The 27,365-nt window shown below is 32.7% G+C and overlaps 4 protein-coding genes across 5 annotated transcripts in view; 3 read left to right on the top strand and 1 right to left on the bottom strand.

The window, feature by feature from the left end:
* Nucleotides 1-6,338: 6,338 nt before the first annotated feature.
* LOC110273092 (uncharacterized) lies at nucleotides 6,339-6,849 on the top strand. Its single transcript, XM_021125976.2, has one exon. The coding sequence runs from the start codon at nucleotides 6,346-6,348 to the stop codon at nucleotides 6,706-6,708; it is 363 nt and encodes a 120-aa protein (XP_020981635.1). The 5' UTR covers nucleotides 6,339-6,345; the 3' UTR covers nucleotides 6,709-6,849.
* A 3,631-nt stretch (nucleotides 6,850-10,480) lies between these two features.
* LOC107491731 (protein NPGR2) lies at nucleotides 10,481-15,379 on the top strand. Of its 2 annotated transcripts, none has more exons than XM_016112646.3 (6): nucleotides 10,481-10,705; nucleotides 11,118-11,446; nucleotides 11,940-12,192; nucleotides 12,806-14,022; nucleotides 14,410-14,563; nucleotides 14,855-15,379. In XM_016112646.3, the coding sequence occupies exons 2-6, from the start codon at nucleotides 11,168-11,170 to the stop codon at nucleotides 15,163-15,165; spliced, it is 2,214 nt and encodes a 737-aa protein (XP_015968132.1). In that variant the 5' UTR covers nucleotides 10,481-10,705; nucleotides 11,118-11,167; the 3' UTR covers nucleotides 15,166-15,379. The 2 variants fall into 2 exon arrangements, with proteins under 2 accessions (XP_015968132.1, XP_015968133.1); XM_016112647.3 differs by lacking the exon at nucleotides 10,481-10,705 and adding an exon at nucleotides 10,725-10,859.
* A 456-nt stretch (nucleotides 15,380-15,835) lies between these two features.
* Nucleotides 15,836-19,024, top strand: LOC107491732 (rho GDP-dissociation inhibitor 1). The gene is made up of 5 exons (XM_016112648.3): nucleotides 15,836-16,444; nucleotides 16,850-16,913; nucleotides 16,990-17,211; nucleotides 17,386-17,510; nucleotides 18,789-19,024. Exons 1-5 carry the CDS (start codon nucleotides 16,199-16,201, stop codon nucleotides 18,855-18,857), a joined length of 726 nt encoding a protein of 241 aa, XP_015968134.1. The 5' UTR covers nucleotides 15,836-16,198; the 3' UTR covers nucleotides 18,858-19,024.
* A 360-nt stretch (nucleotides 19,025-19,384) lies between these two features.
* The window catches only part of LOC107491734 (phospholipid--sterol O-acyltransferase), an 8,413-nt gene continuing 432 nt past the window's right edge, over nucleotides 19,385-27,365 (bottom strand). The window contains exons 2-16 of the mRNA XM_016112649.3: nucleotides 26,791-26,953; nucleotides 26,618-26,708; nucleotides 25,605-25,774; nucleotides 25,409-25,485; nucleotides 24,767-24,980; nucleotides 24,504-24,678; nucleotides 24,064-24,163; nucleotides 22,926-23,020; nucleotides 22,480-22,531; nucleotides 22,253-22,324; nucleotides 21,430-21,598; nucleotides 20,497-20,601; nucleotides 20,339-20,423; nucleotides 19,956-20,045; nucleotides 19,385-19,813 (exon numbers count right to left, since the gene is read on the bottom strand). Coding sequence (XP_015968135.1) covers nucleotides 19,964-20,045; nucleotides 20,339-20,423; nucleotides 20,497-20,601; nucleotides 21,430-21,598; nucleotides 22,253-22,324; nucleotides 22,480-22,531; nucleotides 22,926-23,020; nucleotides 24,064-24,163; nucleotides 24,504-24,678; nucleotides 24,767-24,980; nucleotides 25,409-25,485; nucleotides 25,605-25,774; nucleotides 26,618-26,708; nucleotides 26,791-26,953 — 1,650 coding nt within the window. The 3' untranslated portion in view covers nucleotides 19,385-19,813; nucleotides 19,956-19,963. The remainder of the gene's footprint in view (nucleotides 19,814-19,955; nucleotides 20,046-20,338; nucleotides 20,424-20,496; nucleotides 20,602-21,429; nucleotides 21,599-22,252; nucleotides 22,325-22,479; nucleotides 22,532-22,925; nucleotides 23,021-24,063; nucleotides 24,164-24,503; nucleotides 24,679-24,766; nucleotides 24,981-25,408; nucleotides 25,486-25,604; nucleotides 25,775-26,617; nucleotides 26,709-26,790; nucleotides 26,954-27,365) is intronic.

The raw sequence follows: 27,365 nt of genomic DNA, 5'->3' as shown, positions 1-27,365 counted from the left end.
TACTTTATAATAATATTTTAAATTTAATTATTTTATAATAAAATTTATTAAAAATAATAAAACTTAATTAAAAATGATGAAAATACTACTAATCTATACAACGAAACTCATTCTTAAAAGTTTTCAAAAAATAATAAAATTTTATTAAAAATCAAATTATTGCATACAATATTTATATTCACTGCTTATATATTCAAGAGTAATTACCCAAATCAGTTTTGAGAATTTTAGAATCGGACATTTTAGTCTCCAAAGAAAATTAATACACAGATTAATCCCCAAGGTTTTACTCCGGCAGACAAATTAGTCCCCAATTCATTTTTCGGCAGTGTAATTACCCAGATCAGTCCCCAAAAATTTTAAAAACGGACATTTTAGTCCCCAAGAAAAACTAATGTACAAATCAATCCCCAACGTTTCTCTTTGTTAGACATAATAGTCCCCCGTCCAAAAATAAAATAAAATAATTATAATAATACAAATACATACAATTTTATAAATTATTAATTTAAATGATGTCTATTTAAATTTTAAATTACAAACTAATACAAATTTTATAATTTAAAATTCTAATTATTTATATAAAATTAAATTGATTAAAAAATAAAAATATACTAATACAATTCAAATCGTATTAAAACGTAAACAAGTTTGCTGAGTCCATAAACCACAAAGCTCCTCAAATTCTCTCTCAGCCACCTAACTTCACATAGCCGCTCATGCATAAATCGTGGCTACCTCCAAAGTTTTATGCACACAAAATCTTCTTCATAAACTGTGGCTGCCTCCCACGGTTTATGTGTTGCATTCACCGAGGGTAAACCGTGGCTGCCTCCCACGGTTTACATTCAAATGCTCTTTAACATAAAACCTGGCTAGCAAGCACGGTTTATGTTCATTTAGAAACCGTGCTAAGCAGCCACGGTTTTTATATAAAATGAAACAAGACATAAAGGTATGAACTTTTCAATTGTTGTAATCTGGTAAAGGTTTCTCCCGATTATTTTAAAATGGTAAATTGTATTAAAAGAAAAGAATATAATTTGAATTTATATTAAATACATATTTTTTAATGCAAACATATTTTTTAAAATAGGACATCTTTTGATTATATTAAATACAAAAATATCAAATGGTTTTAATTTTAAATTTCTTATAAAATAATCTCTAATAATTTTATTATTATTGAGTGACTATATATATATATATTTAATGGATAAATTTATCATTATTTTTGTTCAAAAAATACAAAAAATGTAGTATAATATTATTGTGCAATTAATAATAATAATAATAATAATAATTTTATTTTATTTTTAGACGGGGGACTATTATGTCTAATAAAGAGAAACGTTGGGAATTGATTTGTATATTAGTTTTTCTTGAGGACTAAAATGTCCGTTTTTAAAATCTTTGGGGACTGATCTGAGTAATTACATTGCCGGAGTAAAATCTTGGGATTAATCTGTATATTAATTTTTCTTAGAGACTAAAATGTCCGATTCCAAAATTCTTATGGATTGATTTGGGTAATTACTCTATATTCAACATAACAAATCGAACTTTTATTTGTCTCTGACAAACGAGGAGCTTTTTAGGGCATCTATCTATCTGCCACCATTATAGACTTACACTTTGATTTGTTTAGGTATGTGTCTTCTTTTGCTGCCAACATGGTGTGTTTAATTAGGTCCTTGATTATTTTAGCAAAAGACTAGCTATGATATGATACACGGTTGATACGCGAATTTTAAGATTTTACTGATATATGAATTTTAGATAAATTGTACATATTTTGGTATTATATTAATATTAAATATAAATTAATTTTTTAATTATTTTTAATATCTTATTTTAATTATTTAAAGTATTTAAAATATTTTTTGTTTTAATAAATAGGTTTAATTACTTTATTTGTTCCTATAGTTTCGCAAAATTTTTAAGTAGGTCCCTATATTTTTTTCTTTTTAATTGAGTCCTTACGCCAAATTTTTTTTAATTGGGTCCCTACACTTTTTTTTCTTTTTATTTAGATTCCTATGCCAATTTTTTTTTTAGTTAGGTCTCTATAAAATTAAGCCAATCATTACTAAGAGGGACTTAATTGAAAAAAAAATTAGTACAGAACCCAATTAAAAAAAAATATAGAGACCTAATTGAAAATTTTACGAAACTATAGAGACCAACAAAGTAATTAAACCTAATAAATAATAATATATACTATATCTAAATTTATTTCAAAAATATATATTAAGAATAAGTTTGGACACGTTGACACGTGATGATATTTAGGTATGTCCAAGCGTGTCAAAAAAAATATTTTTTATTAAGACATAGTTAGACACAACAAACACTGATGTCGAACAAATGTCGATAAATATCGTATCTAAAATATATCCTACACGTTGACGCCATAACTTAACGAAATATCCGTACTTGATAGAATACTAGTTTCTATGTCATGCTTGCTTCAAGGGTTCAAGATTACAATAATATCCGTACGAGGTCATCATGGAGAACATACAAGAAAATAATAATTTAACGCAGTCTAGTCTTTATTATTAGAATTTGACCCAAAACAAATTTCTTTTTTTCAAAAAATGATGGTATAGTATAATGTAGCAGTGTACAAGTAGTTCATTATATATACCAAGGTTATGAAAATCGGACCGGTCATCGAACCGGTCAAGCAACTGGTTCAATGGTTCAATAGTCCGACCGAGATCGAACCGTGGTCGAACCGGTTTAATTAAATATACACTAAAATTATATAAAAATTCAATATATAATTTTAAATATACCAAATTAGTCTCAAACAATAGTATTATACTAACTCAAACAATAGTATTATACTAAAAAATGATTGGCTAAGCTATAATATCAAGTAGTCTCAAACAATAGTATTATACTAACATAAACAAAATTAACTCGAACAAAAAGCAGCAATTCAGAAACTAACCATCAACAACTAATTGCAATATTTCTTGCTCCACCTGGTCCTGTTCCTCCAAAGGCTTCCTTTTTTCTAAATTAGTTGGCTAAGCTACATACAAAACTAAAGTTTCCTCTTTTATTTTGATTAAAGTTTCAAAACCAAATCTGGCAAATCAACCTCCATAATCAATTAGTCTCAAACAATAGTATTATACTAACTCAAACAAAATTAACTCAAACAAAAAGCAACAATTCAGAAACTAACCATCAACAAAATTAACTCAAACAAGCAGCAATTCAGAATATTAATCCCACGCACCCAGAATCACAAAATCATACCTAACTCAGTAACTCAAAATAGTAAACCCAGCAACTCAGAATAACAGAATCAATATTATTAAAAATAATTGAAAACAAGCAAAAATAAATTGACTTACCGGCAGCGACGGAGAAATAAAGTGACGGCAATGAGATCTTGAATTTTTTAGTGAGTGACGGATCGGCCATCTTCAACATAAACAATGTAGTGAAAAAGGGAGGAAATCAGAATAAATAAAAACAACAAAAAAAAATGAAAAATCAATAACTCGTTCCACCCACAACAGAGGAAACAAATAAAAAACTAAAGTGAAAAAGGGAGGAAATCAGTGAAAATAAAGAAGAGCATGAAGAAGATGTTGAAGAACGGCGAAGATCGAAGAACTCACGGCGACGGCAAAGTCCACGGCGGCAAGGGTACGTTCGCACTACGCACTGAGAGTGGTGCTCAACACACACAGAGAGTGGTGCTCAACACAGAGAGAGAGAGAGAGAGAGAGAGAGAGAGAGAGAGAGATGGCTCGGAGACAGGCGTTTCGATGACGAGAATGAGGCGGCGATGACGACGAAGCAGTCCTTCGCGGCGGCGATGCCAACAGTTCAGACTCGATGTCGAGGAGATGTGACGATAATAGGTGTTGTTGACTTTGAAGAGAGCGACAGAGAGAGATCGCCGAAGAGACGATGACCGGCCGACGGCGACAAGAAGAGTAACGATCCGAAGAGACGATGACCAACTGACGCGACGAGGAGAAGAACGATGAAAAGAGCGCGACGGTGGAACTCTGAAAAAACCTGGCCGGTTCTGACGGTTCACCAGTTAACTGCCGGTTCGGCCGGTTCTCAGCTCGGTTTTTTGCAGAACGGTTTTACTATAGAACCGAACCGATTAGATGACCAGTTTCCAGTTAACCCGGTTGAACCGATCGGTCCGGTTCGGTTTTCAGAACAATGATATATACTAAACAATTATAACATCGATCGGAGTTGGAAGATAGACTACAGAAAATATAGCAGAATCTTAGGTATGATGAATTGAACCTATGTTCTTATATTCAAATATAGTAATGATTTGTTAGGTTTCTTAGAAGAGACCGAAAACTTTCTACCGCATTTTGATCAAGAAACTTTATTCAACTTCTATTTTATAAATATGTATCATTATTTTATTTTTATTTTTTATTTTACAAATGTATAAAAAAGAGTTATACATAGATTTTAAGAGTTTATATTTATCTATCTATTATATAAAGGAGACGTGATATATAGGAGTTTGATACATAAAATTATAAATGGAAAAATGCGATTGTTATTATTATAAGAATTGGTTGACGAGTATTTGATAAAGAATTAATTATTCATTCATTAATTTATTTTTTATGGTTTCAAATACGACGGTGATAATATACATATACAACGTACTAGGATTCGAGTTGTAACGCACAATAACCTAGTTTACTAAATCAAATTGAACCACACCTTGTATGTCTAAGTGTTTGTTTGGACGCTATTATTTTGATAAAATAAGATTTTTTTAATAAAAAATATTTTTTTTATTTTTTAATGTGTTTGACAAATTTCTAGTAGTAAAAACAAAAAATAAAATATCTAAACATAAAATTATTTTTACTTTTTTATAAAATCTTTTAAAAAAAATAACTAAAAAAAGGATTTTTTTTTAGAAACTCACCCGTACAAATCATAAGCTCGCATGATGCTTCTTATTCCAACATAAACTGATGAGATTTATTTCTTCGTTATTAGGTTCTCCAATTCTACGAGTCTTCTTTTCTCGAATCTGATACCTTTGAAAACCTAAACCTAAATGCATCATGTTTAATTATTTGTGTGCTTAGCTTTTCCCCTCTAGGCCTCCATAAACTTGGCAACATGTGATATATATCTTATATCATATATTACATAATAATATGCTACATGACTAATAAATAATATTATTTTTGACTAATAATTAACCAACAATAATTTGTATTTATATTTATAAAAATTTTATAAAAAAAATATAATTTATTTGCATTAATATTTACTAAAATGTGCACATAAATTAATACTATTTGTATCTTATATTTTAAATTTACACATATAAATTAATAAAATTTATTTATTAAAGACAATTTAATATATATGTTGGTCAAGTGATGATAAAAAATACTAAAAATTGATGTCCAAAAATTTTTTTCATTATATATATCTATAGAAAGTGTTTACTTTTTATTAAAAAAATGTGAAAATAAATAATAGTTTTATACGTATTTAATTATGTCACAAAGATGAAAAAAATAATGTATATTTAATGGGGATGTTTTTATAAAAACATCTAAAACATCTTTTTGTAAAGATGTTTACGTGTTGTATTATTATTGGATGTATTAATGAACTGGTTATTTTTGAATTTCTTAACAAATAAGAATAAAACCGATTTTTTTATAATAATAAAAATAAACTCAATTTTTTTGGGGTCTAATTGTATTTTTAAATTTAGAGATTCAAATGTCTGCAAAATAAAAAATCATAGATATATTTGTCTTTTTATCAAAAAAATTAGATTTAGATTGTGTAATTTGATTCGATCGGATTAAATCGAGTCTAATAATTATAATGTAGACAATTGAATTTATTATTGTTGCTATAATAAATCGATTTTGTTTTGGTTTATTAAAAAATAAATTATTAACCAGTTTAATAAAAATATTCAATAATAACATGACACATATAAACGTCTTAAAAAAAGATATTTTTTGTGTCTTTATTAAAGTGGCATCCATATTTAATAACAAGTAATAATTAGATATTCATATAAATAAAAAATTCATGTATATGGATAACAATGGTAACACCACTAATCTTATATATTAATTCCTGCATAGCTACTAGAATCTTCGGTGCAGCCACATTTGGCTCCCACAAATTAAAGATGACAATTGTTGAAACCATTGTTTATTTCATTTTTATTTTTATTTTATTTTTCCTTTTCAACTTTGACACCTCGACCAAACACTATAAAACCAGGTTTATGCAAGTTCCACTTAACCCAAAACATAATCTTATCAAGTAGTGTTTAATTTGTTTAGAATCATGGGAAATGGAACCTCATCAACATCATCAAAGTCCAAGGTTCAGCAAGGTCAGCAAGTACTAAAGGGTGTTCATTATTATGCTAACAACAAACCAAGAAGAGAACAACAACAACAACAACAACATTATGGTCTTGATGGTGGTGCTGTGGAGCTTCTAGAAACTGATGAAGCTTTCAGTGAATACATCCGAAGAGCTAAGCAAAACATGAGAACCGTGTCGTACGTTGGTAACGACGAAGATCACAGTAACTACCCTGCACCTGTGGTTAATAATAATGTGGAGAACGAGAATGAAGAATTTTCGGAGTTTATTCGCCTTACTAAGAAGAAGTTGAGAACTGCTTCCTTTCAAAGAGGCTGATGAATGAAGAACATTATGTTGTTGACTTGTTGGAGTGCAAAAATAACGAGTTCATATTAGGGCATGCAATCAAGTAGATATATACTTACATCATACAAACTTAGAGTGTAGTCAAATTCACGTAAAATTGATAATTTAGAGTTGTTAGATCGATGATTTAATTGATTTGAATAAATTTTCATCTAACAGTTCTCAGTTACTAACTTCATGTAAAGTCGACTGCACCTGAATTTTCACCTATTTATATTTATTCATTTATTTATTTATTTGTTATATTATTTGAATTGTTGAAGCATGCAAGATATATATGTACTGCTCAGTTTATTATATATCTGGCTTTGGTTGGTTGTTTATTATTTTGGATGATTTTTCAGGATAATGTTAGAGAGACAAAAAATACAGTCAGAATTTGCTTTATTTAATATTTATTGATTGTTGCAACAATTAATAAATGCTAAATAAGGTAAGTTATGGCTGTTTTTAGTTAATTTTCTTTGATTACCAAACATTTTCAATTTTTTATTGGCTTTAATGCTTTCATTTATATATATTAGCTAGTAGCTACCCCTTTGATTATTCATCAATACCCCCTTTATTTCTTTCTTTTATTTCATTTATATATATAATTCATTTTTTTAATTATAATTAAATGTGAAACTAATCAAATAAATATTGTGTACTCTAATTAAGGATTTAGGTTCAAATTTTATGCTATTAACACTCTTTATAAATTATATAATAAAAGATGATACTTTAAAAAAAAATAATACTGATGAAATTAAAATTCAATGAGTTATATGCTAAATTTTTCCTATGTACCCATATTTTCATCAATTATATGTTAGATAGATTATTTTGTAAACTATACTACTCAGACAGATGCTTTTGTAATTAAATTAGCAGACCGGATTTCTTAAACAATCTCATTAAAGAGTAAGAGATGTTAGAAAAATGTTTTTTATAATTATATTATTTTAGTGTTTAATGTTTTTGGAAATAACCAAGTGTTTAATTATATATTAATTTTATTTACTGTTAATCTTTTTTTATCTTCTTTTTTAGCAAAATTCTTTCTGTTATCTTTTTTGGTTTATACTAGGGTATCTATTAAATAAATTCTATTTTCATCTTTCAGTGAATATTAAACTCAGGAGAAATGGTTAAAAAACACAGATGTTGATCAAATCTTTCGTTATCTATAATTGTTTGAATATGTTCATTTCTATGTTACTGATGACTTGATTTTATGATCCTTTTTATACTTTTTTTTTGGACAAATTTACGTAAGTATTTTATCTGTGAAAAAAAATAAAAAGCTTTGGAGCATAATTTTTTTATTTCTAAAACAAACTTTAACATATATAATTTATAAAAAAAATATTAATTTTAAAACTTAATTGTGATATATTGTTGAACACATTTTTTAAATTATTTTATTTAATAATAACTAAAATCGTGATTATGATTATACAAGATCAAATATTCTTTTTTAAAAGTAAAAAATGGTATTTAAATAAAGAGATAAATACTAAATTAGTATCAGAAAAATTTTAGCGCTGTCAAAATAGTATATGATTTTTGTTATTGACAAAATAGTCCCTAAAATATTTTAAAATTTGACAAACGTGCCCCTAAACTCACCGGAGCACATCTCTGTCGAACACAATGCTGACGTAACCACCGTATTTTAGTAATCTGGTAAAACCCCCAACCCTAATCCCTCTCTCCCTCTTTCTGGCCTAATTCCAAAACAAGTTATAATCAAAACAAGGAAATACAGCAACTCACCAACAAAATAAGAACTGAAAAAGCAATTTAATAGTTAAACCACCACCAATTAAAACAATAACTAAAAATCAACAAACGGAGAGGGAGATTGAACTTTATAACTCAATAGAGATGGCTGAACAGTAGCGAAACGACATCTGAACAGAGGCTGGACCACGCGATAGAATTGAGTCTAAACAAAAGTTAGAAGACGAGGGCTGGAGTGCGGTAGAACAGAGGCTGAACAATGGCAGAAGCATGGTGTAACGGCGGCGGAAGCACAGCAAAACAGAAGAAAAACTCGCCAAAACAGGAGGAACCACAGCGAACAACGATAGAACAGAAGTGTCGCGATGACGTTGGAACAACATGGACGGAGGTGGTGGCTGGACAAGTTGAAGAACAAAGACGAGGCCAAAGAGCTGAGGGAATTAGGAAGTGGAAGCTGCGTTGGGGAGGAAGAGGAGGAGAGTGCGTTGGAGAGGGAGGAATTAGGGTTGGGGTTTGCCAGGTCACCAAAACACTGTAGCCACATCAATATCACACTTGTTGGAGATGTGCTCCGGCGAATCCGATGGCACACTTGTCAAATTTTAAAATCTTTCAGGGATTATTTTATGAATAACAAAAATTATGTATCATTTTATCAGCATCAAAATCTTTTCGATACTGATTTGATATTTACTTCTTAAATAAAATTAAAGTCCAAAATATTAAAATGGAACAAATTACATATTTTGATTGGTGCCTCTTCCATTCACATTGTGTGGGGGGTGTCATATTATAATAATAATTTTTTAATTAAGTTTAATTAAATTGGTACAAGCTGAGTTAAAAAAATGCGTAAATGCGTTATCACTTGTTTTTCTTTGTGCTTCTTCAGCATAAAAATTTTATTTGAGAGTATATAGAATCTTATTAATATAGTATAAGAATTTTCGTACATAACACAAATTTTTGTATATAGCACAAATTTATTAATATAGCATACAAATTTTTGTATATAGCACAAAAATTGTGTATAGCACATAAATTTTTTGTTATGAATATATTTTACTGGTCAGGTGAGTTAATATTTTGAATACGAGTTATTTAAAAATTTTTGTGCTGTGTACCAAAATTTTTGTACTGTATTGTGTACCAAAATTTTTGTATTATGAATTAAAATTTTTGTGTTCTAACTAATTTTCTAAACATATATAAGAGAAGAAAACGATGACGATAACGAAAGAAGATGAAAAAAAAACCAAACAAGAGAAAAAAATGTAAAAAAAATCGATGATGTTAAAGAAGAACAAAAAAAACAAAAAGAAACAATGATGACGTTATTAAAGAATATGTACAAAAGAAAAAACGTGTGATAAACAGAATTAGTTTAAAATTGTTTGACGGTCTAATTTTATTAATATTTTAATTATAAAATAATATTATTTATATATTAAAATTAATTATTAAAATTAGTCATTAATATATTTTGTATATAAATATATTTATTATTTAATTTATTTTTAATATATGCTTATATTTTAATAAATATTTTATATAAATAACTGATATTAATGGAGGATTTAATATACATCTAGAACGTTTGAAAACAAATAATAAGCAATTATTAAACAATGCTTACATCAATCGTCTTCTTCAATCAAATCAAGTGATCCTCACCGCCAATTTTATCTATAATTCCTTAATTTTTGCAGATTATATAAGAATCATATCATATCCCTATATATCGTCTTAATTAATTATATAGAGTAGCAGTTGAAATAATTGCAACAGAATGATCCTTCGCCTAACCTTTTTTTTATTGATAGCAACATTGACCATGAATCATAACTTAGTTTAACTGCCAACTACCTTTGGTTAGTGAGAAAGCAGTAGTTGGTAAATGTGTTTACAGAGCACTTAATAGGTAGGAAAAAAAAAAAAAAACTTCTTTCTTCTTCATGCGATTCCGTTCCCCTTTCTCTGAAACTGTGATTCTTGTAACACACGCATTCTGTTCCCACTAACTTGTTTCTTTCTTTCTTTTTTTTCTTTATTTCCCCACTTAAAGTTAAAGGTTTAAAATAAAAGAAAGAGAGATGAAATAGAAGATTATAAAAAGAGTGAAGTGCTTCATTCAAAGGTGCCTTTGATGGATGCATTGCTGGAATTTCAGCAATGGCCGTTACTGTTCATCTCCCTTCTGATTTTTCCCTCTACTTTTCTTTTTCTCAAATACCAAAAGGTTACTTCTTACTTTCCTCTAATCATCCCTCTCTTTTATTTTTTCTTTTTTTCAGTTTCAAATTTTCTTTTTCTTCTTTTGTGTTTCCGAATTCTCCACCGGTTCCTGAGTGGAGAGCTCAATTCAATTCAATTCAATTCACCACCGAAGTCATGTACGAGATTCCTATCTGATTGTTTAGCGAATTTATTATTTTTGCATCGGTTTCGGTTTCAGTTTCGTGACGTTACTTATTTTTCCGGTGAATTCGTTTGATTCTTATCACTTTTCAATTTCGGATGGTTATGATTTCCCTGAACATATAGCTGAGATTTCCGGTTTTTTAAATGTTTAATTGAATAGGAAATGGAAACAGTTTTTTGTTGTTTTCGGTGATGATTTTGTGATTTCGTTCGAATTTGATATGTGACAGTGGTTCAACGGTTGTGGCTTGTGGGAAGTTATTGGGTGAGTTGAGAAAGCATGGGAAATGGAAATAGGCAGGGGAGGAGGAAGAAGAGGAGGAGTTTGAAAAACATGATGCAGTGCCTGTGCTCAGGGGAGCAGTTGAGACGAGAAGGAGGCATGGATGAGATGGCAGTTCCTTCGTCATCGGATTCTCTTGCCACTAAGGACTATTATTCGGCCACGACTGGCAGCGGCCGTTCTGGACAGGATGGACAACTTCAAAGGAGGCTGGATGCAGGAAATATCGAAGAAGCTGAATCGTCGTTGCGTGAGGCCGGCTGCTTGAATTATGAGGTTGGATGCTGCACTGAATGATTAATTAGACTTTATGATACGACTTGCTCTGTGTTATTTACTCTAGAGAGATTGCATAATCATGTGTATTTGCTTGCATAATTATGTGTATTCATAATCTCATGCTTATTTTATTTTCTTCACAGGTATTTTCTATAGTAATAGTTCATCATTGGATGCAATAGCAGATACCGACTGATGTAGTTAGTGGTACTTAATGCGAAAATGTTGTGTCATTGATGTATTCATATTTACACAAACTAATCTTTCAGTGTATTGCATTCATTTGAGGAAGAGGGAACTTAGCATCTGTCAATTAATTGTATAACACAAGCATTCATCTTACATCATTTTACTGTCAAGGAGTTGGTTTCACTCAGATCATGACTGAGGCTGATCAACATCTTTATATGATAATCTATTTATTGGACTTAACATAAGTTTCTTGTAAGTTTGTGATCTGCTTAATGAATAATGTGCTGAAAATTTGCAGGAAGCTAGAGCTCTGTTAGGAAGATATGAATATCAGAAAGGGAATATAGAAGCTGCTTTACATGTTTTTGAGGGAATAAATATAGACTCTGTGACTCCAGAGATAAAAATTTCTCTTGCCAAAATAAAAGAGAACCATAGGAGACATTCCAAGAATTATGTTCCGCCGCCAATGTCTGTACATACTGTTGGCACACTGTTTGAAGCAGTTTTCCTTAAAGCACAATGTTTGCAGGCTCTGGGAAGGTTTAAAGGTGCCCACCCTTACTTGATTGACAGATTAGCTCATTGCTTTTTAACTTAAAGAACCTGTTAGCTTAGTTTCTTTTTTATATGCACATTGATGTCGTTTATTTGTTGTCTGTCTTATTTTCCAGTATTACTTCTGTTGCATACTTCGGTTTAAGTATGTAACTGCTACATTTGTTATGAAACTTATTTTTTGCATGCTTTTTCATTGTCAGGCACCTGGATTGCAGAGTGTTTGTTCGGAACATGTATAAGCTTTCTAGATTCTATTAAGATATTTGTTTATCCTATACACCCCATCACTTGAGTTGATTAAAGTGTTAAATCATCCATGTTGTTTACTTGAATATACTGCTTGTTTGAGCCTGCTGTTAAATTTTCCTTTGCTAAAATTGTGTTTTCGAAAAATACTTTCTTAAAGAACACAAATTACCCACTACTGCTGCTAGCACTTTTATACTTTTTCTCAAAATCTCAAACTCCATGTAGACAATCATCTCTTAATAGTCTGATAGATATTATCTCTCAAATATTCTAGAAGAAATTTCTCTTTAGAATGTTTGAGCTGTATGAGAATCCAAAATATTCTCTGATGTATACTTCCTAAAATTCTTGCAGAAGCTGCCCAATCTTGCAAAGTTATTCTGGACATAGTTGACTCTTTGTTGCCTGAAGGCTCGTGTAAAAACTTTGGTGCTGAATGTAAATTGCAGGACACTGTAACTAAGGCAGTTGAGCTACTTCCAGAATTATGGAAACTTGCTGATTGTCCACATGAAGTTATCATGGCTTACCGACAGGCTCTCCTACGTCGGTGGAACCTTTCCTCCGAGACCATAGCAAAGATTCAGAAAGAATTTGCTGCTTTTCTTCTTTATAGCGGAGCGGAAGTAATCCCCCCAGATCTCCGTTCACAAAAGGAAAACTCATTTGTGCCCAGAAACAACATAGAAGAGGCTATACTAATTTTAATTATTTTGCTAAGAAAAGTCTCTTTGAATGAAATTGAGTGGGATCCTTCAATTTTGGACCACCTTTCATTTGCTCTGTCGGTTTCAGGGGATTTGACAGCTTTAGCCAATCAATGGGAAGAATTGCTTCCTGGGACTATTAATCGAGGAGAAAGATATTATGCCCTTGCTCTTTGTTATTATGGTGCTGGTCAAGACCTGGTAGCATTGAATCTTCTTAAAAAATTATTAAGTAGCAACGAAGATCCAAAACATGTTCCAGCTTTGTTGATGGCTTCTAACATTTGTTGCAAGAACCCCAATCTTGCAGAAGATGGGGTCAACTATGCTCGCCGAATGCTAGAGAACTTGAATGGCAGATGTGACCAGTTGGAAAGTCGTGCAAATTGCTTACTTGGTATTTCACTTTCAGCACACTCAAAAATAGCTGTTTCTGATTCCGAGCGGATTCGGAGACAGTCCAAGGCACTTCAGTTTCTGGAAACTGCAAGGAGAATGACTAGAATGAGAGACCCGTTTATATTGTACTATCTTAGTTTAGAATATGCAGATCAAAGGGAGTTGGATTCTGCACTTCATTATGCTGAGTGCTTTCTGGAACTGGAAGCTAGGGCTAGTATTAAAGGGTGGTTGTTGTTAGCCCGGATATTATCAGCACAAAAACGGTTTTTGGATGCTGAATCTGTTGTTAATGCTGCTTTGGATCAGACTGCAAAATGGGATCAAGGAGAACTGTTGCGAACAAAAGCTAAACTGCAAATTGCACAGGGCCAGTTAAGGAGTGCCTTTGAGACATATGTTCAGCTTCTTTCTATTCTTCATATTCAACGGAAAACTTTTGGTCAATGGAAGAAGCTGTGTAAGGTTGGTCGGTTGAAATGCTTGTTGGTTTACTATCTTGAGTCGTAAGCTTTTGTTCTTTTGATTACTAGAGATTTATAGGTGTTCTTAGAGCAACAAGGGGGTTGTGTTTTGATCTATTGATATCTAACATTTCAGCTTTTTTGGGTCATCGTCGTCTTTTGACTTTAACTTGATTTACAATTGTCAAAGTGTCGATCATTTAATGGAAACGTGCACCACTCTTCTTGCTGTAGAAGCACCAGAGTATATTGTTCTGTGCTTATTGTGATAAAAACTGGCTGGATATGGTCTCCTATAAACCTGTAAAATTTATTTTTACAGAGATGCATTTTGGAGGTAACATTGTTTCTAGCTGCTTAACCTTATTATCCTTACTCTTTGGAGCAGGATTCTAGAGATCATGCTTGGAACTTGGAATTGGAATTATGGCATGATCTTGCTTATGTCTATATATCTCTGTCGTGTTGGCATGATGCAGAGATGTGTCTTTCTAGATCTAAAGCCATAAAACCATACACTGCATCAAGGTTGCATGCACTGGGTAAGTAAAATAAAATCCTTGAAAATGTGTTACCTGAGCATAACCTTTTTGGAAATAACTTGTGGTTATCATCTGATGCATGGTTTTATATTTTTATAGCTATCTAATGCATTGGATGTTTAATGATGCGTGTATCTTACCGAAGATAAGCATGCCACAGAAAATAGTTAAATAACTCTTAACAGTCTAACATGTTCCAAATTCAATTTTATGATGATATGACACCCTAACCTAACCTCACAATTGAAACATCTTGTGGAAAACTTCTAATGATTGACATGATATTCACAGGTACAATGCACGAGGCAAAGGGTCTTTACAAGGAGGCTCTAAAAGCATTTCGAGATGCTTTGGATATCGATCCGGGACATGTCCCTAGCTTGATATCCTCTGCTGTGGTTCTTAGACAGTTCAATGGTCAGTCAAATGCTGCCATCAGAAGCTTTCTGATGGACGCACTACGGCATGACAGGATGAACGCTTCTGCATGGTACAATCTTGGCATTCTTCACAAGGCCGAAAATAAAATATCAGAAGCTGCAGAATGTTTTGAGGCAGCAAACTCCCTAGAAGAATCAGCACCAGTTGAACCATTCAGATGACAGGGTCTCCAAGCACTTCTTACCCTATCACCTTTGAATTTTAGTGTAACCTTCACTCTTAACATCCAAATTATTTATTTGTTATCATTTGATTAGTCCTTGTCCTGTCCATAGCTCATGAATTTGTGTTGAAATATTAAATAAAACTTGTTTGTAAATAGACCTTAATAGAGTCATTGACATAAAGCATGAAAAGTATTGCCCCTTTTCACTCCTTCCCTCGCAGTCACGTATTTCTCTTCTGCATTCGTCTGTCTCCAGCACTGGAAGTCTGAAACTGAGAAGTAAAAGAAGAAAACAACTACTTTTGTCACATTTCATTTTTCTAAATACATCTTTATGCAAGATTAGTCACCATTGCCTAAGTTTTTTCAACCATGGGTATAGAGAATAAATCAGTAACTGGTTTAAAATACATATTAAAATAAAAAAATCCACATTGAAAATGAATTACACATATTTATACACAAATAACATATATTAGTTTGTATATAGCATTTTTGAAGTTTTTTGTACACTATTGGTTTGTCCCATTCTTTCTTGTTCTTTATTCGTCATTTTTTATAATATTATTTTGAAATAAAAATGATGTTTCCTGTATGTTCTACAACAAACACCGTACCACAATACCTATACCAAAAATGGAGATTGGTTGGTTACTTGTACAATTCACATTGGTCAAAGGGAATTAAAATATGATGAGAATATTTGTGACGGAATAGCGACACAATTGAGAGAAGCACATGGCGACAGAGTGGGGACAAATTGTGAATGAAAAACGGTGAAAGTCAAAAGACACAGATTGATATGTGTCTGTCATGTCAGTCAACACTGCCAGTTGCAGTCACAAAACTCTGACTCTTCTTTTTCTTTTCAGTATTTACACACACAATAACTTTGTCTCTCTTTGATTATTGTGCCAACAATAAAAAAAAAAAGTAATAATCCATTGGAAGATAACACTAACACTACACATTATTACAATACAAGAGTCAAGAGCTTCTCTTTGTGGTGGTGGTGTTGAAAAGAGAGAATGGAGAGTGGGAATAGGAAGAGAGCAGAGGAAGAAGAAGCAGGGCCATCATCATTGATCTCTACTGCTTTTAGGGTTGGTGAAAGCCACCAACAACAACTGAATCAAAAGCCAATAAGGGAAGTGGAAGAAGAACAAGCAGAGCAAGAAGATGATGATGAACAAAGCTTTGGTGGTGATCACAAAAATTGTGGCTTTGTACCTGGTCTTTTACTTTCTCTCAAGGAGCAGATCGAACGGGACAAGGTTTTTACTTCCCGTCATTTTTTGAAGCTCTTTGTTTATTCTGCACTTGTTTCTGTGGGATTGAGGGAAGGTTAAAACTTTAGTTCTTTGTAACTGGATTTCATTGACTACAAGTCTACACTGGATTTTCAGTTGTCACTAGTTACTTCTATATTAACTTAATTAGTTTTTTTTTTTAAATTATTTTGTTTGATGTCTATTCTGTGTTTGATAAGAAGATAGTGAAAATAACAAAGAGTATTGAACATAATGTGGCATTGGGTCATTATTTTCATTTCAGGCAGCTGTGGCTTAATTATTCACAATGCATCATAAAGAAGATATGATGCATTTTTGCATGCAGGTGGATTCTCATAGGTTGATTATTAGAATCACATTCATTGGTCTGTTATTTGTGGTATGCAGGAGGATGAAAGCCTAAGAAGGTGGAAGGAGAAGCTGTTGGGTTGTTTGGAAAGCGATTTAGATGGTTTGTTTTGTCATCCTTGTTTATGCTTCACTGAACCTTTTTCTCAGTTCTGCTTAAGTTGTTTCCTTTTTATTAGGCCAATTGGATCCTGAAGTGAAATTTCATTCCATTGGAATTCTCTCTGAGGATTTTGGTGAAATTGTTATCCCCTTACCTGTGGACGAAAATTGTAACGGCCGAAATCTATTCACTCTCAAGGAGGGATCTTGCTATCAGCTTAAGCTAAAATTTAGTGTTCTACACAACATTGTTTCTGGCTTGACATACTCCAACACTGTGTGGAAAGGAGGGCTTCAGGGTATTCAATTGAAATTTTTGCTTGTTAGATAGTTTTGAATTTGTAAGGCTTTTAAAAAAATCAGAAAAATTAAAAGTCTTATGTTTATGATTATGAAATTGGTCAATTAGAATGACATTTTTTTTTTCTTGGTGTGTGTTACTCACATGTTGATTATGCTCTTGCGCTTTTCAGTTGATCAAAGCAAGGGAATGTTAGGGACTTTTGCTCCTCAAAAAGAACCATATGTCTATGCCTTGAAGGAGGACACCACTCCATCAGGTGCACTTGCAAGGGGTGTTTACTCTGCCAAACTTAAGGTATGAAGAAACAAAAATGAATGCTTTTTGCTCATAATTAAGTTCATGCCAAGGCTTCACTTAATATATGGAAAGAACATGTAGTGTTATTCGTCATCTTTTTTTAAGATGTTTTTATCAAAGTATAGTTGATGCTATATCATGAAGATTCAACAAAGTTCTATGTATCCGGGCTTATGATATATGATATTGATCCATGTAGTTGACCCCATCTAATGGGATAAGACTTTATTATAGTTTGTTTTTTTTTATAGTTGATGCTATTATTCAAATGTTTGTTATCTTAAGCTTGTTTTAATGTTGTCATGCTCAGAGCAATAAGCATAATCTGGAATTTGGAACTTCAATTTGATGTGCATGCTTTTTTCCGTTATGTTTATCTTAATCGGAATTATGTTAAGACCAGCCAAGAAAATAGTTTAGCATTGATATTAGGTTGGCGTTGGTTTGTAGGAGAATTGAAAAGTAGAAAATTTGGAATAAAAACCCTTTCTCTCCACTAAATCCCCAAAGTGGTTATTGAGATTCACACCATGCACCGATTTGGTCCCTGAAGTTCCAATTACACTATTATCGTCCCCAAGATTGATCTCTAGGCGGCATAGTGGTCCCTCGACCTCTTTCCAATACTCAGCAAACAGAGTGATGAACTTGCACTAAAATGCCATGTTGGACACAGATGAAACGACATTGTTTGCTTTTGGCACCCAATAAAAGCAGATGGAATGTCGTTTTGATATATGTTGGCATTTAAAACATTTTTCGCATATATGAAAACAACGTCGCATCTGCTTTCATTGGGCGCCAAAAGCAACCGAGATCATTCCACCAGTATCTAGCGTGGCATTGGTGCTGAGTCACTGCAAGAAAGGGGTCTAGGGACCACTATGGTACTCAGAGATCAATCTCAAAAACGATAATAGTGCAAATGGAACCTCAAGAACCAAACTGGTGCATGGTGTGAGTCTCAAGAACCACATTAGGGATTTAGTCCCTTTTTCTCTTGTACAATACACATGCTTACTACAATTAGAACACAAGGAGGTGAAAAATAACGTGTGCATAGTTAATAATATTTAGTTTTCATTTATTTATTTTACAACCAACATAGTTCAATCTGCCAGAGGCTATTGCAAAATTGAAATTTCAAGCTAGTCTATATGAAGATGTGAAAACCTTCCATTGTTGAAACTATTTTTAGACAATATCAACACTTTGTACAATTGACTCAAGTTGATGTCTAAATAAAGTTGTTTCTCTTTTGTTGGTGTCTTACAGTTTGAAGATGACGACAAAAGGTGTCACATGGAGCTCAAATATTTGTTCGAGATAAAAAAGAGAAGCTAGCGCCGGTTTTATTTTAATGACACGTTTTGTTATGCATATTTGTATCTTAAGCTCCAAATCGTTAGTTATATTTTTCTTTTCTTTGTTGATGATGCTACAGGTTTATATTTGCTTGCTAATAGTCAAAAGAGGGATGAACTCCATTGTGATGGCATATCTTTAACAACTAGAAAATAATTATAATGGATCTTTGTGTGATAAGATAATGATTAGCATCTTGGTGGTAAGATCAATCTTACAATCAACCACTTTTAAGTTGTGAAGCAGTGGCTTCTCGATGAGTCGTTTGTTTTATAACTTAAAAGGAATCACACGGTTTTACATCCAAGGATCTTGTTCACAAATTAAACTAACATCAAACTAAACAATTTAAGTCATGGTTAACAATTCTCAAATTATATATCTTGCACATAACCTAAGTTTCATATGTTTATGATGTCAAACTGTATGACCAGTTTCATGTACAGATCCACCAAAATTATGACCTGATATGTCTCAGTAAGCAAAATGGGAAATGCTCACTCAAGTAACCAGCAGTAAAAAATTGCTCCTAACTTTAATCATTAACAGAATAAATCGTGTATCTTAACAAATACAAGACCATGACCTAAACATTGTTTTGTTAAGCATTTGAAGGTACACATATTAGATGGTAGATGCCGCCATTAACATGCCACTTAAGAGGTTCCCGCAGCTACATATACTAGACTACAACATTACAAATCTCTGTAATCTGAGCCAAAATATACTGTGAAAATGGTGAATGTGGATGAAAGATGAGCTGAGGAATGGGTCAAAAGTTCCACACACGGGAAAAAAAGAATTTGCTGGCATTCAGTGGCGCTACAAGCCGCAGGAAAACACGGCCAAAAATCAGTTATGGAGGATCTGTTCTAATATTCATGTGTAGCATGTCGTGCGGCGGATGACTTGCCTGGGGTTAGCCCCACCAGTACCTAAGGTAACAACAGAATCTTTTAACAGACAAAGAAAGACAAAAATCATGGGGCTGTGGTGGTGTTCAGTCTAGTTCAAAATCATGTAGCAGTGTACATTCAAGCCATAGAAAAGAGAATATTCATGAGGAATACAAGGTACCTTCTTATTTACAAATAATTCAACAACTGGTTAGTTGAAGTAGATTTCAACCTACAGCTTTGTCCCAGGTGAACATCACCAAAGACATACCTGCATTATTATACATCTGACAGGTTAAAAGAATAAACCAAAAGCAAGTTAACAAAATTTTAGTGGGGGAATTCCATTAAATGAAGCTTATAAAAAATATTCCCAATTAACAACTATTGCATTTTATGATCTAATTCAGCTTAGCTAACCATTAATCAATCTGCAAGAAATAATTAGTCTTATTATTTGGTTAATTCTCCAAAATTGGAAATATGTTTTGCCAACATTTCCACTCATAATCTTCCTGAAAGGTAAATCAAACCTTAAATGTTAGGGAAATAGTTAAAAATGACCTATATTCACAATATTCTGCCCAGGCACAGCGAGCTTTGCCATAATCCCAGTAACAGTCATCATCCCTCAAGGGTCCTCGCTTAGCTGTAATGGCACAAAGTAAGCAGAGATTCTTGTCTGAACCTTCTAAAATTGTTTACAAAAGTACATGAAATACCTTTTGTGACAAATTTTGATTTTGCATCAGGATGGACATCATGCCACATCTCAAGCCATAACTCTCGCATTAGCACCGGTGATCTCACAATGTTCCTGTGATTTGCTACACAAAGATTTTGTCAGTTTACTTTTATGTATCCCTGTCATAAACTACCTTTGTAAAGGACATGCAGACAATGGCCTGGCAGTTCAAATCTCTCTATTCCATACCTATTCATTTCTGAGTTTTTTTAAATAACCAAAGCATATGGAGTTTTTGGAACTACAATTGATGTCTTTGTCACATTAGCTAAAACTTATTTGTTTTTGTTCCTTTCAGCTGTGTTCGGAAGGGAGACTGAGACTGAGACTGAGAGACTGAAACTGGGAGATAGGACTGAGAGACTGAAACTAAATTAAGTCTCTGTATTGTGTTTGGTGTAAAATGTATTAACTGAGTTATGTCTCAGTATTATGTTTAGTTTAAGATAAATATGGAGATTGAAGGGTAGATTTGGAATTTGAAAAGTTAAATGAGGATATTTTTTAGAAAAAAATGTTATAAAGTTTCAGTCTCTGTCCTAAAAAATTTCAGTTCCCTGTGTCCCAACTTTCTAGAGTTACTGAAGGGACTAAAATTGTGTCCCAAGACTAAAATTTTAGTTCTAGTTTCTGGTCATCAAACACAGCACTGAATCCCAATCCCCCAGTCTCAGTTCCAGTCTCTAAAAAGAAATGCTACCTTCTATCACACCAAGATGGACTTTGCCTAGACTAAGAATGGACCAATAACTCTTGCTAATCCATAAAAACTAGTAGTCAATGATGAACGGCAGCTTTTATGGAACTGATGAAAAAAGTAACGAATGCAGGTAAATAACTATGCCATTTTTGTAAGCCAAAAAAAAAAAGCATCAGTTAGTCCATGACAACTCAGAGGGCAGACTCTTACCTTTATCAAGTTCCCAAACTGCTGTCCTCTTTCCTGGAAGACTCTCAGAATCTTCATAATATGTTATGTACTTAACCTTTGGTGATCTTGTCATGTTTGCAACAACATCTTCATCATGGTGATGTTCTACATTCAACTCAATTTGTACATCTGTACCATCATGCTCAGACTGAAAATAAGAACAGATAGATAAAATGATCGTCATTCAATACAATGTTAACATGTAATCAAATGACAGTTAAAATATGACAGGTAAATACATCTTAACAAGAAATGTTAAAGTTGAGAAGATAAAGCTTTCTAAAAATCAAAATGAATTCATTTAGTAGCTGCCACTTTGAGATGTTGGTTTCAGGAAATTGATAAATCGGAAACTAACTGAACAGGATAATTTAGAACAGAGACAACAAAACAGATAACTATGTCAAATTGCCATATCAGAGGGAAGAAATTAGCAAATATGGTTCTAAAGCTTCTGGATCCTGTAACTTTTACACATACAGTTAAAAAGACACAAAAGAAACCACATCAATTCTGAATAGACATAATGTAATGTCAATTGCTGCTTGTTTTCCAAAACTATGTAACTCATTTACATCAAACACATCTTCTGGGCTTATTATCCATTATCACACTCCCAGTAAACTAAACAAACAAGGGCATGCCACACTATTGTAACACTGTAGGTCCCAGCAAATTAACAATTAATAACACATCTTTGCTACTATATGCATCTTAACCACACAGCATAATTCTGAATGAAAACCCTATAATCATAGTTAATTCCAGATGAAAAAACCAACTGCTTTTTAGACTGGCATACCTGAGGCGCTCTTGTTATGTTCACCTTTGGTCCAAGCCAGCTCTTGCACCATGCAAGGGAGTTGTATGGTACCTGTAACGGGTTGAATATATTGTAATCTAATTGTTGTATGTAGGTGCTGTCCTCGCAAATCCATTAACAGCACAAGCAGTAAACTAGAACAGTCAACATGTTATGCCTTCCTTCATAATCACAACCACATAAAAGGAAACTTAATCTAAGCTAACCGTCTCATCTCCACTTGTGGCTCCAGGATTCCCTTCAATCAGATTCCCTGACCTGACAGTTGAGACAAGTTTTTAATATGTTCAAATAGGATACCAGAACAGCATACAAAGGAAAACTGTAATAGTAACATCTGTTTGACCACCATATATGTGTTGCTTTACCACAAAAATATCAAAATGAAAGATAAAACCACAAATTTGATTTAACAAACCATCCCCCTACCCCCTCCCTCCCAAAATAAAGGATGACCACCAAAAGTTAACAAAGTGCAGTCAATCTCTTGTAGGAGTTGACGATGACAAATTTGCATATTCATGACCCTGAGACTGTCAGTCAATCTCTTAAAAAATTAGGGAGGAGACAAGGAGATAGAAAGGAAGGGAGGGAACCATAGAATTTTCGTTCTACTAAAAAAAACTTTCAAACTAACAAAAATAAGTGTTACCTTGAGTATAGAGAACCTTCAAACTCATAAATGATATCCGTAATTATCCAGTTATCAGGGTAAGGCTTGCCACTAGGTGCAAAGTAGTAACCAACCTGTTTTCAATAATTGAAGTAAAATTTATCATTTGCAATGGCACTATCAGCGATCAACAGAATCCACAAAGATTTACTGTATTTATAAATCAAGATCCAGGGATACAGGTAAATCATTAAATGTTGGCAAATCAGGAAAAATATTTAATATACTAGATTATGACATTATTTACGTAGCTAAAGAAAATATACAAATATTTTAGCTGTAATGACTGCATGCTCATTTTGAAAATGTTATCGGCACATTATTAAGTTACCAGTAAATCAGTCTTACCCCAATACCAATGGAAATTACCGAAAATGATCTTAAAGGAAGCAAGGACCAGAATATATAACCTTACATGCTGAACTCAATCTCTCTGGAATGTTAAACACTATTGAATTGACTAACACAAAGGAGTAGCCATTTAATATTCTTTTAAGAATATAAAATATTTGACTATCTTTTCATTTTAGGCATGAGAGCAGAACTATCTTTTCTTTTCCCAGTCATGCAAAATGCTTCTTTATTGTATATTCTTATATGTGGCCTCTGCTTAACACAATTAACCATACTAGAGGAAAGCGATAAGCTTATGCATTGGTAATAATTAATAAACATGACAGAATGTGAACAATGATGAAATTGGCATTCATCAATTCATATAGTACTTGTAAGTTGTGACTCCACAGATGTGTGAGAATAATGTGAGATATACCATAGAACTAAAGGATTAAGGTAATCTACAGCTGTCAAAACTGAATAAAACTTGCTGTTTACATATGCAGTTCAACCAATTCAGCCCAAAAATGTTTTTAAAAAAATTGATGTCAGTTATGTCAAAGGCAAACTATAAATGAACTTGGCAGAGTTCACAACCCAACAATATGATGGGGACACAAAAGAATTAAAAAAACCCAGTGCAAAAGTTTTCAAGATTTTAGACCTATGAAACAACTTAACCAAACTAATAGTCACTCACTTCAATGGAACTCCTTAGTATATTTTCAATTATTTAGATATTATACACCAGAGTGTGCTCAGTTGTAGAAGTAAATTGTACCTTAGTCTTTGAATCAGTGCCATAAATGCAGAAGACATTTTTTATTGGTGGCCGGTCCCAAGGTGTCAGAGGATTAAGAACAGGATCATTGATATATGATCTGAAACATCGAAGTGTTCAAATATTAGCCAGTTTGATGGTAGAGCTATAATATAGTGGCATATTTCTCTTCCTTAGAAGTAAAGTATTCTAAAAATATACTTTGTTATTATTATTCTTTGTTGTCGAATCTTTTTGCTGTTTATAGTAATCTTTATATAAATAAACCAGATGTAACTATCTTGGTAAATGGATGGCCATTCTTTGCACTACCTTGTATCTAAAATTTTGTAAATATAAAAAGAAAATGAAGCTTCAGATGCCTTAATCTTTTGGCATCTTTGTAAAACAGTCAATTATTTGATGCAAAATATATTCTTCTGATTAGAGATATCACATACTTTTCTAACTGGTACGACAGCCTCTTGCTGTCTGGATCGTAATCTTCAATTGCCTTGAAAAAGGTTCCATCTGACATTTCGCGAGCTGAAAAAGATAATTGTGTAGGTATTCCGCATTCCATGCTAGACAAATTAGACTGAGGTATTTCTGTGATTGAAGGGTATGCATCAAATCCTGTGAGCAGTAGAAAACACGGTTGAGGACCACAACCCCCATAACAAGACTCCCCACAATTACATACAAAATAATCATCAGATTTTACCACGAGTTGAAGGAATTTCAATGTTGATTAAATTTGTTGGCCATCCAGAGAAGTTTGACTGAAATTCCTTATCTTCACAGTGATACGTGTGGTTACCTACATGCCTTGCCCCAGAAAAATGCTTCCAATAGTTACTATTTGATCTACAGTACTTGGAAAAGGGCATCATCCACAATGACGAAGAAAAGGAGTTGAACATCAATCGAGCTGTTCCCTGATACCTTAAAAAAATTATGATAAGCATGAATTAAGACAAGAATATAACTGCATAAGAAATAGCAGCACAGAATATATGTCTAAAACATCCATCAGTTAACATGTCTATCTGCTGGGACTGGTAGTTAATTATCAACTATATTTTAAATATGACAGCAGTGTGTAGGAACTAGCATCAGTTAAAGATTAAAAATATTAAATAACACTGGATGTATTAATGGAAACTGAGATTCCAATGCAGGCATCAGAGAGTTATGTAGTAGAATAACTGTGTCATGTCAGATAAATATATGAGATCCTGACCAGGTAGAACTAAAAACCTAAGAAAGGGGTTATGGAAACCTATAAGGTTAAACAGTTCATGCCTATATTAAGTAATAAACATATAAAAAATGAAAAGAGAAACTATAAAAATTAAAAGCAAACCTCTGAAATAGGAAGACCAAATGTGAATCCTGAAAGTGTTGCTTCAACAGTTTCAGTTGCACCAAGAAGGGGAGCTCCTGATACCCAATCAAAGATTAAAAAAAAATGGGTATATAAAGTTATTGTTATTATCAGCTATTAGAGCCTACATCAGCTTTTTTATGGATTATAACAAATTAACATAAGCCAACCATACCAACAGCAAAATAGGCATGAATATGTTGATCTAGCCATTGGATATAGTGCTTTGGTGCAATTTCTAGTTTTAACCACTCCAAGAAATAACGAAAGACATGATTACCCAATGAATGGGCAAAAACCAATGAGGGGCCACCACGAAGTTTATATGCAGTTTCAAATGTCAATCTGCAAAGAGAATTACAAAATGTAAATACAACAAGTCAATTTCATGTAATCATCTGCCTTTTGAAGAGAGGGGATGGGGAGCAGAGGATTCTAACTCAGCTCTGGAATAGTAGAGTAACATTCTGTTACATATATACTGTGAGAACCTATCCACTCGCTACTAATCAGTATTAGCATACATATCATTCTAGCGCTCTCTTCAAGTGAGTATATTTGTCATTCTGCTAGCCTTATACTACACAAGATTCTAGTTTTCAATACAGATTGTGTAACCAAATTATTGTGCCAGTCATGCACTAGAAATAAAAGAGGTTGAGTCCTAGAATTTGAACAGACGTGGATTAATGAATGAGGATAAAAACACTTGCCCGGAAAGGGGAAGGAAATTGTAGAGAACCAGCAGTGAGCAGTGAGCAGTGTCGCTCTGCTTTTATTTTAAAAATTTTTTTTTGCGATTTCACCACATGAATTCTGTTACTTAAAGATTATAAGGGCTATAATAAAATTTTACAATCATAACTTCTATCTTCCAGAGTTCCAGTTTCTTCCATCGTTAATCATTTGAAAACTTGGAAAGAACCCATTGTCTCTAGAACTTCTAAACATCAATCAGACTGACGGAAGACAGAACATATATCATATTTGCCTATGATGTTTGAATAGATGCAAACATAGACTACATCATATATGCAATTATTATGTACACATTAAGAAAACCTCTAAACATTGGAAACCAAATGGCCCTTTACCAGCAGTAGAAATCAGCAGCACTGGCTCCTAAAATTTTTTGCCAAAACTATAGCAAGCAAGACATGTAATTGAGATTCAGAGATGTAGGCATACTTGAGCTTATGAAAGTAAAGGTCTCGCTCTTCAAGCATTGATGGTGACAATCTCCAATCATAAGGAACAGCCATTATTGCATTACAAGGAAAAAATAAAAAAGGAGTTCATGATCAAACCACAGAACACAAAATCCACAGCAAACAAGTTATTAAATCATGATTCACCCTACATAGAGGGAGACAAACAAGAAAACCCACCTGTAATATAACCTGGATCAAGTTCTGTAATGCCGGAAAGACCACTATCAGGGCGGGACTTGCAATCAGGGTGATCAGTCTGATTGTATGGATCAAGCAACATGCACTTAAGCCAGCAATTGACAGCAGAAAGAAGCTATAAAACAAATGAATTGATCAAAATCTGCTCATATATATACACTAGTCTAAGTGTCTATGCAGGTTTATTAAATTAGCTTATTTTAATTTTAAGAGAGAAAATCTTTGAAGATTAAATTCAAAAGCATTCCGAGGCAGCTTAAGCAAGAAACCTACTACTAACATGCTCTTACTAATTAACTATCAAGCGATACTCGCTCATTATCTGAATCTGCATATATATAAATAAATGACTCCTTCGAAACAAATGAAACACGTATATAAACGGAAATGGAATGCTGAAATTGTTCGAATTACGTTCATATTATTCTTTCATGCACGTCCTGCTCAACCTTACAAGAAAAATCAACCATCGATGAAATTAAACACACACAATATACGTTAAGTATCATTATTATTAAAATGCAACG

The sequence above is a fragment of the Arachis duranensis genome, chromosome 6, assembly GCF_000817695.3.
Source record: "Arachis duranensis cultivar V14167 chromosome 6, aradu.V14167.gnm2.J7QH, whole genome shotgun sequence".
Classification (NCBI taxonomy): domain Eukaryota; kingdom Viridiplantae; phylum Streptophyta; class Magnoliopsida; order Fabales; family Fabaceae; genus Arachis; species Arachis duranensis.
This window is presented reverse-complemented; position numbering and strand designations above follow the sequence as displayed.

Bases quoted from the DNA above. Each gene is read 5' to 3' on its own strand.
- LOC107491732 (XM_016112648.3), top strand. From the start codon at position 16,199: ATGGAGAGTGGGAATAGGAAGAGAGCAGAGGAAGAAGAAGCAGGGCCA. The intron at 16,445-16,849 runs GTTTTTACTTCC...TGTGGTATGCAG, and splicing joins AGCAGATCGAACGGGACAAG to GAGGATGAAAGCCTAAGAAG. The intron at 17,511-18,788 runs GTATGAAGAAAC...GGTGTCTTACAG, and splicing joins TTTACTCTGCCAAACTTAAG to TTTGAAGATGACGACAAAAG.
- LOC107491731 (XM_016112646.3), top strand. From the start codon at position 11,168: ATGGGAAATGGAAATAGGCAGGGGAGGAGGAAGAAGAGGAGGAGTTTG. The intron at 11,447-11,939 runs GTTGGATGCTGC...GAAAATTTGCAG, and splicing joins CCGGCTGCTTGAATTATGAG to GAAGCTAGAGCTCTGTTAGG. The intron at 14,564-14,854 runs GTAAGTAAAATA...TGATATTCACAG, and splicing joins ATCAAGGTTGCATGCACTGG to GTACAATGCACGAGGCAAAG.
- LOC110273092 (XM_021125976.2), top strand. From the start codon at position 6,346: ATGGGAAATGGAACCTCATCAACATCATCAAAGTCCAAGGTTCAGCAA.